Source organism: Panicum virgatum, chromosome 9K (assembly GCF_016808335.1).
Source record: "Panicum virgatum strain AP13 chromosome 9K, P.virgatum_v5, whole genome shotgun sequence".
Taxonomy (NCBI): domain Eukaryota; kingdom Viridiplantae; phylum Streptophyta; class Magnoliopsida; order Poales; family Poaceae; genus Panicum; species Panicum virgatum.
The window spans coordinates 24,172,478-24,185,289 of NC_053144.1; the positions used below are offsets into that span (position 1 = coordinate 24,172,478).

The 12,812-nt window shown below is 42.5% G+C and overlaps 1 protein-coding gene across 1 annotated transcript; it reads left to right on the plus strand.

The window, feature by feature from the left end:
- The first annotated feature begins 10,620 nt into the window (after positions 1-10,620).
- LOC120650892 (glycine-rich cell wall structural protein 2-like) lies at positions 10,621-11,619 on the plus strand. Its single transcript, XM_039928190.1, has one exon. It carries the CDS (start codon positions 10,689-10,691, stop codon positions 11,364-11,366), a length of 678 nt encoding a protein of 225 aa, XP_039784124.1. The 5' UTR covers positions 10,621-10,688; the 3' UTR covers positions 11,367-11,619.
- Positions 11,620-12,812: the final 1,193 nt, after the last annotated feature.

Sequence of the window (12,812 nt, forward strand, 5' to 3'; positions counted from 1 at the left end):
TTGGCCGAACGGTGCCTGGCGGTGGTGTCTGCCCAGCGAAATAATTCGGTGGCATACCATACTGTACATTAGCATTAGAAGCAGGAGCTGCCGAACTTTGAGCAATATCCTTTGTGGAATAAGAAGTATCTACGGATTTGCCCTTTTCTATCTTCTCATGCATCTCAAATATGAGATTCTGCGTGAGAGTTTGCAACTTCTCAAATTTATCCATAAATTCCCTCAGGAAGTGAACAAGAGGGTCTTTATGAGTACTTACATCGATGGGAGGAGAAGTCGATGTTGTAGTGGAAGGAGCAGGCGGTGTAGCAGATTGAATCCCCGGCATGACAAACTTTTCCTTCTCGATCACACCTTGTCGGGTTTTCCCGTAGCATGCAAGCATCTTCGCCCTGATCTCCTCGTTCTGCCGCTTCAAATCAGCTTCGAACTTCTGGCGCTCCTTGGCAGATAGATCTTCATAACTAACGTTGATGGCATTCGTCGGATCTACTATAGAAGCATCTCCTATTTCACCTTTCATTGTAACCGATGTAAATTGTTTTTTCTTCCCCAACAGAGTCGCCAAAAAGTATGTTGATGCTTTTCTGGTCAACACACCGGAGCGCTAGCATGTGCGGATGGCAACGATCAATCACCAACGGGCTTCAGACGGCGACCGGTCAGACCGGCCACTCCAACCGGTCAGACCGGTTGAAGGCAGAAACGCGCGAAGATCTAGAACCTCGAGCTCGGGAGGGACCCCGTCGGAGCTTGAAGATCTAGGGTTGCCTTGAGGTCGGCAGGCCACTCAAGATGCCCTTGAACGTCGTAGAGACGAGCAAAGAACAGCAAAGGGGTTGGAAAAGATTAGGGTTTGAGATATTGAGTAAAGAGAATAGTTTTTGATTCGTTTGTGGTTGGAAAACCCTCAATCGGCCGCAGCCTTTATATTTATAGGCCGGGGAGGACGCACCCCTTTCAAAACAGGTTACAATAGGACTCTTAACACAAAACTCAAACCCTACTCGGATTACATGTCCAGACCGGTCAGACCGGTCGGCCTCGGTTATTGCCAGTTTTAGCCTCCAACACGTCCCTTCTTGATGTCTCTCTCTACTAATTCTTTCTGATGATCCAATAAAGCAGTGATTGGTTTTAATTTTGGCCTACATAAAGGTGTTTTTAGCAACAACTACTGACAGCACAAACTGTTGGATTGTACTCCCTCCATATAGGATTTAGATGTCGTTTTGGACAAGATTTGAGTCAAACATTGAAAATATAAATCATGAATAGGTTTTAAGTTATTGAGTTTGAAAAAGTAAAAATTATATGAATAGATTTGTCTTAAAAAACACTTTCATAAAAATATACATATATCACTTTTCAACAAATATTTTTATAATTATAAGCAATCAAATTTATACTTTGAAGAATCTGTTGCTGTCACAAACGTCATCTATTTCCTATATGAAGGGAGTATACATTCTGCATCACATTAATTATCCCTACGTTCTCAATCACAGCACTCATCTCACCAAAAGCGAGTAGCCTTTCCCCCCATTTTCTCCCCTACTCTTATCGCCGTTCTCAAACGTATGTTGGCCGCAGCGAGTGGCGGTCCTTGGCGGCGAACGGCCGGAGTCCATGTCCATCTGAGTGCTCGCGGCGTCAGTCGTTTCAGTATGGGCACCGGCTTGCAAGGATATATGATCGAGCAACAGACGATCTGCTGCCGTGCTTATCTGAATTTCCTGCGCGTGCTGCTTCTCCAGATCGACCGGTCGATTCAGAATGAGAAATTCCTGGCTTCCTGCACCGAGTCTCGGAGCAGTGTTTCTACTTTCTACACACACGTCACGGGATCTGAGAGGAAAGAGAAACAACCAAGTGGATGTACTCCTTCCTAACAGCGCGGGCTGCGCGGCAGTTTTCAATTGCTCCAGGTCTTGCTACATGCCTAAAGGCAAAGGTCAAGGGGTTTGTTTGAATCCAGAGCTAAATTTTAGACTATGTCACGTCAAAGATAATCTTAGCATTTAGAAATATTAAATAAAGTCTAATTACAAAACTAGTTGCAGAACTCTGGGGTTAAACTGCGAGACGAATCTAATGAGGTATGCTAATCCATAATCAGTCGATGGTTACTGTAACATTATTGTAGTAAATTATGAATTAATTAAGCTCATTAGATTCGTCTCGCGAATTAGCACTCATCTGTCAAAAAAATTTTACAAACAAATTTTATTTGATACTCCTAAATAGTAAGATTCCTTTTGATGTGACAGGGCTTAAAAAAAGTCTAGGAAAAAAACAGCCCCAAAAGCAGAGAACAAAAAGTCCATGCATCCCCCTCGCAGTTTAGTAATTCCTCTGTTTTAAATTATAATTTCTTTGATTTTTTTTTTACTTTAAAATTGACCACTCATTTCACTCAAAAAATTTATACAAACATAGTCAAAAAATTTAAGTCATTCTTTCTACTGACAAAGCAAGGCACAACAAAATAAACGATATTTTATACAAATTTTTGAATAAATTGAGTGATTAAACTTGGAGCTAAAAGTTAAACAAATTACAATTTGAAACCGAGGGAGTCGTACTTATCAGAGACAAGCCGGATGGCACTGAGCCAGGCAGCACTTTGACTCCGTGTGAGTTGTGCCATATCTCGATTATATATAATGACACCGATACCTGTTGCAATCATGGCCAACTGAATCCGCAAAAAAGGTTCAGCAATGGTAATCCTCGCGTGCGCTACTTTTCACCAACTCTCTCGCTTGATCTCTTCTTCATGGCCTGAAAGATGCCCAATGCAAGGATTAACCTAGTATAATTATTACCTTTTTTTTCACTGCCACGAGGTAGTGTAAAATCACGTAGGTACACTTCATACACACACATTTCGTGAAGATCGAAACAACCATGAGATATACACGAGGTGGAAACTTTTTTGCGTCGGAAACAAGATAGGAACTGTCGAACTGAACGTGGGCGTTAATTCGATCTTGTTTCTCTGCTGTGCCATCCTTTATTTATTAGGCATGTGCTGCGATCACCTTATAGCATAGATATTGGACTGCACTTCTCCAAAGTCGACCTATGGTTGTGAGTTGCGGTAATCTATACAAAAAGCCTCAAGAAACATTCAGAAACTTATATAAGTTTTTATCCGTTTAGCATTTACAAGCAGAATATGTTGTTTCTTTACAACTTTCAGTGAGTGTTTTCAGTCGCGTAACCTTTCACTTTTGTATAATTTAACCCCAACAAGAAGCGGCTCCTTATAATCATGCAAAAATCATTGGATACTAGTTGTGATAATTCATAACATGAGCTTAGCGATACTTATGAACTCATTGAGAAACGATCTAGAATTATACAAAGACATGACTGACATGTTGAAAAGGCAATTCCGGTCATACCTCCTCAATCACCATTATTTTGACATCATCTGATAAATATATTTATTCGTTCTCGATCCTGCACAAGGTTAGGAAAAAGTTCATTATTGAAAAGCATAAAGGCAATTTCATCGACAAACTAAAATTGAAGACAAACTTTCCGGTACATACTGGATACTGCTTTGCATGTTTCATTTATTCTATTATATATTCATATGGATACCTGATAACTTCTTTTCTCTTAAAGTGTTGGATGCAATACTATATTTGCCAGAATATCCATGATCTAATAGGTCCTTACAAGCTGTATACTGCATGGCAGATGAAGTAAGTAATGTCAATGATTCAACTCATCTTATAAATTATCATAATTAATATTTTTACTTTTCCATAGATTGATAGGATGTGAGATCAGCTCATACCAGACGAAAGGATTTTAACGAATCAAGAAGCCTTGTGCGGATTTATTTATAAGCAAGTTGTCAGCAAAGAGGTCAAATTCTACTACGATAGAATCACAAACATAGATAACAGGAGTAAATATGATGATATTATAGAAAATTTTGTTGCACTTTGTATGTAATTATGTATACGTATATATCTATGTATGTGTATGTAAATATGTGACCTATAACATACATACATACATACATACATACATACATACATATATACATACATACATACATACATACATACATACATACATACATACATACATACATACATACATACATACACATATATAAAAAATAGTTTTCCTAGTATTTTCCATATATATAGGAATTCCTAAAAAACATATGTATGTGAATTCCTAAAAATATATAAGATATTAAGGATAAAATATTATATAAATGAATACCTATATACTCCCTTCATCCCAAAATAAATGCAATTATAGAGTTCAAAATTTGTCACACAAAGAATATTAATTTTGACCCACCTACCACAAAAGACAAAGCAATTTTTGAAATATTCTTGTAAAAGACAATTAACACAGCATCCACTCATCACAAAAGACAATGGGTATTTTGGTAATTTTACATATAGCATTGGTTTGCGTGCTTAGTTCTAAAATTGCATTTATTTTGGGACGGAGGGAGTATTGTTATGGAGTTCATACTCAGCTTGAATTCCAATACGAAAGTATAAGTGAAATAAAGAAATGATTGGAAAGGAAAATAAGAGAAATAGAAAAAAGACCTTTGGTCCCAGTTGGCAGACCTGATCATTTCTCAGGCCGGATCGAAAGAAACCCGATACTTTTTTCTTCAGTCTGTACTCGGTCTGAGCCCGACTATCCGGCTGGATTTTTGGCCCGAGCCCAACCCGACACATGGTTGGGTCGGGTCGGGTCATGTCAAACCCAATAAAATTTGGGTTGGGTCGGGTTTCGGGTCAAAAAAATCGGTCCGCTTTTTGTTGGGTCGGAAATTTTGGCTCGAGCCCGGCCCACACATTAATTGAGTTGGTTCGGATCGTATTTTTTTTTGGGGCGGATCAGGTCGGATTTATCGTGTTGGGTAGCTCGTGATCAGGAATACCGGTTAGTAGGGCAGTGTAACGACCCGGTCCGGGAAAACGGCTAAGATCTACTTTACACATTGAGTAAACCACATCTGCTAATTAATCCTCTTGCGCTTTCGTCCTTGCTTCGCGCAAAAAGGATCGATCCGGAATTAATATGCTTCCCGGGGCTCGGTATTTAAATTGGTCTGGCTCTCAATCGGTTTTCAGTATGGACCATTCCCGCGGGTGAACAGTGGTGCGACGCTACAGTAACCCGACGTGCTACAGTGCCACCATTAGCCCGGCCCCGATTCGGCTGCAGTACCCGAGCTACAGTACCCCCGTCTGCTACAGTACCGGCCCGACACTGTTCCCTTGGGCTGTTACAGGCAGGCATCTCCTTTCCAGTTGGTAACACCAATCAGGACAAATGTGTCTGACCCGGGACTAACACTACTGCAAAAAACAATTAGAGGGCGGATAAAAACATACTTTCAGGGACGAGGGCAGTGCCCGCCCCTAGTTATCGCAGCTCAAAAAAAATTTAGAGATGGTAATGTGCTTGACCCTACACTACAAATGCATTTGTAGAGGCGGAGGAGGGTGACACTATAACCCGCCTATAAAAACATTAAAAAAACTCTTGGAAATAGCAAAAAAAAGAAAAAATATTCCAACCAACCAACCACCACCACAAACCCCTCTACTACTGAGGTATGATTTTTTTTACATAATATGCACACTTGTGCAAACTGGGATCTGAACCGCTTACCTCAAGCCTCACGGCGTACTCACATCTCCATCACACTACACAATCACTTATGACTCTATGAAATATGTTATTCTTTTATACTAACTTTGAAATCGATTTGTATGGGCGGGTGATGCCATCACCCTCCCCTAGAAATTCATTTCCAGGGTTGGGTGACGCCATCACCGACCTCTAATAATATTGTTCTATTTTATTCTGAAAAATCATTTAAATTTTTAATATATGAGAGAATAAATCAAAGAAAAATGAAACTTCTGTACTATGTTTATTGTGAACTATAGATAAAAAAATATGACAAATATATTTTAGTGTACATAAAGGATAAGATTGTGAAAACTTCAAAATATAATTTGAGTTGTGTGGGATACTATATAGTCATAGCCATATGCAGGGCACAACTAGTAAATGATCTTGTGATCCTAAATGGTTTTAAATGAATAATTTGTAAAACATATAAAAATTTAGATCTTACCGCTACAACTTTGTTATTAATTTGAAAATAACAAAACTTAAATAACCTGTAGATATAGGACATATTCTTATAATAATTTGAAAACAACAAAACTTGTAGATATAGGACATATTCTTATAATAATTTTTTGGACTATTAAATAACCTTAAATGAAAATTTTATTAACAAAAAAAAATTAGATCTCGTCAAACTATGCAATGTTTGTATAAAGTTTGTCTTCATCCGAGATCATATGAAAAAGTTATAATTTTTTTTGTGTGAGACAATTTGTAGGGGCAGGTGATGGTATGACCCACCTCAAAGAATCGAAGCGGGTGACGCCATCACCCAACCTTAGAAATGCATTTTTAGGGGCGGGTGACACCATCACCCGCTCCTAGAAATATATTTTTAGGACTGGTCAACTACTACGGTAGCTCTGCTCCCTTTGTAAGGAGTGGGTTACCTTTTTGACCTATCCCTGTAAAAAATAAGACGTTCCTACAAATTATTTTTGTAGTAGTTTAAAGGCTCTGGCGTTTAGTCCCGGATAGGCGGTCCTGTTGGAAACTAGGACAACAAAGATTTCCCAATTAGGACAAATTAAGTTTGAAGTTGTCGAGAGGTGGAAGAAAGCTCCTGACAATTATTCTAGGCCCGCCACTGTATAATGTATACATACAGGGCAGGGTTCTTTGTTCTCAATAATCACAACACTCATCTCACCAAAAGCAAGTAGCCTTTCCCCTATTTTCTTACCTACTCTTCTTGTCACCGTTCTCAAACGTATGTTGGCCGCCGCGGGTGGCGGTCCTTGGCGGCGAACGGCCGGAGTCCATGTCTATCTGAGATGCATGCGCACCTCTTCTTCTTGGGTGACTGCATCTGCATGCTGGACTTGAGGGGAAGGAGAAACAAGCAAGTGTATATATGTGCTCCTTCCTGACAGCGCGACACGTTTTCATGCTCCAAGGTCTTGCCACATGCCTAAAGGCAAAGGGCAAAGCAAGGCAGAGAACCAAACGTCCATGCATCCCCCACGCAGTGTAGTGGTACGTATCAGAGACTAGCCGGATGGCACTGAGCCAGGCAGCACTTTGACTCCCTGTGAGTGGTGCCATATCTCGATGACACCGATACCTGTTGCAATCATGGCCAACTGAACCCGCAAAAATGTTCAGCAATGGTAATCCTCGCGTGCGTGACTTTTCACCAACTCTCTCGATCGCTCGATCTCTTCTTCATGTCGTGAAAGATGTGCATGCCCACTGCAAGGATCAACATAAGAGTATAATTAATTACCCCTTTTTTCACTGCTACAAAATCACGTAGGCACACTACACACACACATGCGTGCATCAACAATCATGAGATACACCCAAGGAGCAAACACTGCTAGAAAATCTAACATTTGTACCGATCAGCAACCCCCGTTTAGTACAAGGCGGCTGACCGGTATCGCCTGGTCGGTACTAAATGGCATGCCATTTAGTACCGGCCAAAACGCCCGGTACTAAAGTGACTGTTTAGTACCGGTCGGTGTTATCGACCGGTACTAAACGGTTTTGCACGCAAAAATTAAAGAAAAAAAGGGATGAGCAGTTATGAAGCCCCGCACACGTGCATTTTTCACAAGTCACGCGAATTTTTCACGCGTAAATGCGCGTGCGCGGTCGCGAGGATTTAAACCTATGACCTCCGGCCTCGTGCGTTGCTTCCTTACCATCTCACCTATGCATCACATGTGACTGGGTGAGAGATGCTTTCCTTTTATGAACCAACCCGTGGAGGACCATTTAGTACCGGCCGGTGGCTTGGCCCGGTACTAAATTGGCTCTGAGGGCTTTCAAATTTGGACCCGGTACTAAAATGGCATCGAGACAAGTTTAGTACCGGACCAAATTATGACTCGTACAAACAGCCAGGGACGAATGAGGCATTTTCTGGTAGTGAAACTTTGTGCGCCAGAAACAAGATAGGAACTGAACGTGGGTATTAATTCAATCTTCTTTCTCTGCTCTGCCATCCTTTGTTTAGTAGGTATATGCAAACATATGTTCATCTATACTGATGAGTTTCTTTTTTTTTGAAACGGAAATACTGATGAGTTTCGCTAAAAAAAATCAAAGGCTTCGATCAACTTATAGATATTGTACTGCATGTGTTCTCCAAAGTCACGATATGTTGGTAGTCATGGGTGGACCCAGAGCCCGGCCACCCTGGGCTCCGCCAGCGGAAGTCCACATGCATGTGCAACACTACCGGAAACAGCTAATATGTTGTGTGCCCCACATTTGCCGTGTGCACCTTTTTGGGCACACGGCGAACCCTCTATTTACCGTGTGCAACACATGACAAAGGATTTGCCGTGAGCATTTCGGACTTTGTCATGTGTCTTTGGCACATGACAAACCGCCCGTGTCTCGTAGTGCAAGCTCGGTTAAGACGGGCAAACAAAAAAAAAGAAAAAAAATCTGATTTACACTCTCGAACTATCAAAAAAGTCCGATTTTTAACCTTCAACTACAAAACAAGGTAACAAAGGCCATCCAACTATTGAAACCGAACAAATTTGGCCCCTTAGATGGTTTTGAAGGTGGTTTTTCATTTTATAAAAATTAAAAATATTTAAATTTAAACTAAAAAATTCATAATTAATTCACTTTAAATTATAAAAAATGTGAAATGGGTATCAAAAATTTTCTAAAAATATAACCTATCTATTGCCATGATACTTTTTAGTTATTAATATTGATTTGTTTTATTTTTACAATATTTGTTTGCTTGTAGTTATGTCTATTATTTTTAATAATCATTATTCGAATTGAGCAATAATAGATAGGTTTAGAAAATTTTGATACTAGTTTCAAATTTTTCTGATTTAAAATGAATTAATTTTGATTTTTTAGATCTGATTAGAATTTCTTTATTTTTTTGAAAATACAAAACCACCTTGAAAACCATCCCAAGGGCCAAATTTGTCCGGTTTTGATAGTTGGATGGTCTACGTTATTTGGTTTTGTAGTTGAAGGTTAAAAATTAGACTTCTGCGATAGTTCGAGGGTGTAATTCAGACTTTTTCAGAAAAAAATAGCGTGAGCAGAGTTAAGGACAAAGGCACAAAGCAAGCACGTTGTGGAGTGCAGACTATCAGTTCCCCTATTCCTTGCACCGTTGTACAACTTTCGGCAGACACTGCTGGATAGGCTTGCGGGTGGCATTAGACTTGCCGTTGGTCCGGGTATGTTGTGATATTGGTGCGGGCTCTATGAAATTTCTGCGTCCGCCACTGTTGTTGTTGGTAGTTGGCACAGCACATGCACTCACCGACGAGTCCGGTCTCTCGAGAAGAACGCCACTGACTTGTGCAGATAGCGTCCAATTTGTTGGTCTCGATGGACGGCCTTCAGTTCATGTTCCCGCGGCAACAAGGGATGGTAGCTGGGCGAGCTAGCACACCGTACCAATACCATTCCCCCCTAGTCGGCACAAACGAACAAGTCATGTATCCTCAAAGTAATAGCTTTGGCTAAGACTGCAATTTGTCTTAGCCTTCGAAAATCAAAAAGTTACTTTGAAGAGAGACGACTCTTGCAAAAAGTCTATTATATGTAGCGCTAGCTAGCACTGATGTGAGCTTGGCTTTCCGGCCCTATGCCTTCTGGCAGTGCCGCCAGCTGCGTGACAGTGATTGATCCACGGCAACCGTGATCAGAGATGTTGTAGAACGACTTTGATAAACTTTGCGTATCTCAGCCTTCACCGTGTATGAACTGGTATCCAACGAAGATTGTGTGTTCATCTTGCAACGTACTACAAGCCCAAATTAAATATAACGGATATATTTTCGAATTTCCATTAACATGCATGGAGTGACAGTCTGACAGAGCCAAAAATTCTTGTAGCTGCTATAATGGTGAAAACCTAGAGATTCATGATGACTGGACTCCAACTAGATATAGGCGATGATGAAATCGCCGTGGGACCGCCGAACACGAGTAGCACAACGTGTGTATCAATTTCAATTATCAACCAAATCACTGAATAGTTACATGGATCACACGCAGCAAAGTGCACCCATATGTTTGTTAACTAATACTCCTCGCCTAATTAGCTCGAGCTGCCGCGGATTGGATCCACATGGCGCAGCAAAAAATAATCCAAGTCTCTCTCAAGAAAATGACCTCAGATGACCATGAAGTATGGACAGAATGCAATACCGAACCGAATAACTCTATCTCACAAAAAGGCAAAGAAAAAGAGAAAGAGCTCGACGATCCATCAGCAGGTAACATCACCGCCCCGCTCGCTCTCAAGCGTCAACAAAGTGGCAAGCACTAGTGCTCTTCTCTTCTGGTCCTCGTTTCACACGCATCCTGCGCGTCCAGAGCCTCCAACCAAACTCTACGTGCGCGCCTTCGGCTGTTTTAGACCATGCAGCGGGCGACACGCTGAGCTGCCGGCCGGGCCACGCGCGGCTGCACCCTATAAATATCCCGGCCGGGCTTCACTTCGCTCACCACACAACCAACCACACTAGCACTGAGCTAGCTAGCTACCAGCCAAGATGGCGGCCAAGCGTCTGGCGCTTGCCATCCTCGTCCTCCTTAGCGTAGGCATGGTGGCCGCTGCTGCTGGCACCCGCAAGCTGGGCTATGGCCCCGGAGGAGGAGGAGGCGGTGGCGGTAGCGGTGGAGGCGGAGGGGGTGGCTATGGGGGATCAGGCTATGGGTCCGGGTCAGGGTACGGTGAGGGCGGTGGAAGTGGGGGTGCTGCTGGTGGGTACGGACATGGCGGTGGCGGCGGAGGCGGTGGCGGTGAGGGCGGCGGTGCTGGCGGCTCTGGGTATGGGTCTGGCCAAGGCTCTGGCTATGGGTCCGGCAGTGGTGGTGCTGGTGGGTATGGAAGTGGTGGAGGCGGCGGAGGTGGCGGCGGCCAAGGTGGTGGTTCCGGCTATGGCCATGGAGGTGGCGAGGGTTATGGCTCCGGCTCCGGCTATGGAGGTGGTGCTAGTGGTGGCGGCGGCGGCGGCGGACACGGTGGCGGCGGCGGTGGTGGCCAAGGTGGGTCGGGTCATGGCTCCGGCTCCGGGTACGGATCAGGTGAAGGGTATGGGCAGGGTGGAGCTCATGGAGGAGGCTATGGCAGTGGCGGCGGTGGTGGCGGCGGCGGCGGCCAAGGTGGTGGCTCTGGCTATGGCTCCGGCTCCGGCTCCGGGTATGGTTCTGGTGGTGGACACAACTAAGCTCAGCTTCAGAGCCAACTACAGAGTAGCTCAGCTTGGGAGCCAACTACAGAGTATATAGCTATAAATGTGTCATCAGTGATGCGTTTGTCTCACTGTTTAAAGAAAACTTCTTATTTGAGTGTGTGTAACACTAAAAACTTGTTTGACAGTATATACATGTAATGATGTACCTAGCTTGCCGCTTTATCTAATTGGCAAGGGCTAAGGAATAAATAAACCAATCTTTTGGCTTGGAATTATACTATGAAAACTTCTTATGTCTCTATATGATTCTTGGGTTCAGTGGTTCAGAGCTTAGTGCCCTGTGTGATGTGGACGTATAATAGATGTGTTGTTGAAGCATAAGTGATTTACGTGCATGCATGTCAACCTTACAATAATATTCGGATGATGTATGTACTGAAGAAGATAAGAGGAACTTCTGCTGGCCTCCAGGTGTACAATGACCTTTTCCTCAGAAGCCCAGCATTCCGATCAGGGCAAACGTTTGCTATCCTAATAATGCAGTCATGTCATGATGCGCTACATGGAGAGAAACCATCAGGATGAAGATCAGTTCCATCTCTTGCATCTAGTAGCCATCTACAAGCCTGGTGAATGGTGATCAGGATTCAGGAGATTAGTTTTCGTATATACAAATATAAATTTTCTTAATGGTAGTAACAGCTTTGGCGTTCTTAATTTGTTTAAGGAAACGTTTCTGTTAGTTGAGTCCAAGTGGTGGCCTGGTGGGCTCATGTACGCTCATCCTGGTGATCCATATACTCATGAACTCTCGATGAAGCTATTTGTCTCTTGATTCATGGTCTCAAAACTGAAATATATGCCTCAGGGCATCCGCTGGAATCTCGCAGGACACAGTCAATTCAGGCAGGTTTTGACAAAGCCCCAACTGGTCTGCTTTTAGGATTATGTAGAGAAATTCCTCGTCCACAGTTTTAACTCCATTTCTACAAGCCATTCGTGATGAAACTGATTGGTAGTTGGATAAATTAACAGTGCCTGACGCATACATATGTCTGCAAATAACACATCGCACTACTGTACACCACCAGTTCATCTCTGCCCTGAACTACTCTACACCACTACTTGTTCATCTCTGCCCTGAAGTGTACTTACAAAAAAAAACACTTTTATCTCCACAAACAACCTTGCATTATGGACGTCACAGAGCTTATCTTCTGAGCTATGCCACTTTATCTGACATCAAACTTGTGGCTTTGGTATGCTATTTGAGTACTGCTCTGTGCTCTAGTACTCTGGACTCTCTCGAAGTCTTCCGGTGTTTCAATTCAGCTGCAAGATAATGCTCTCCGCTTGTTCTGCTCCCAATGTGTTCACACAACAGAAGAGATTTGATTTGCAATGGGAAGATTACTATCGAATTCGTAGTTCATTACTGTTTCACTGGATATCTACCAATTCGTGCTAGTTCGATAGAAA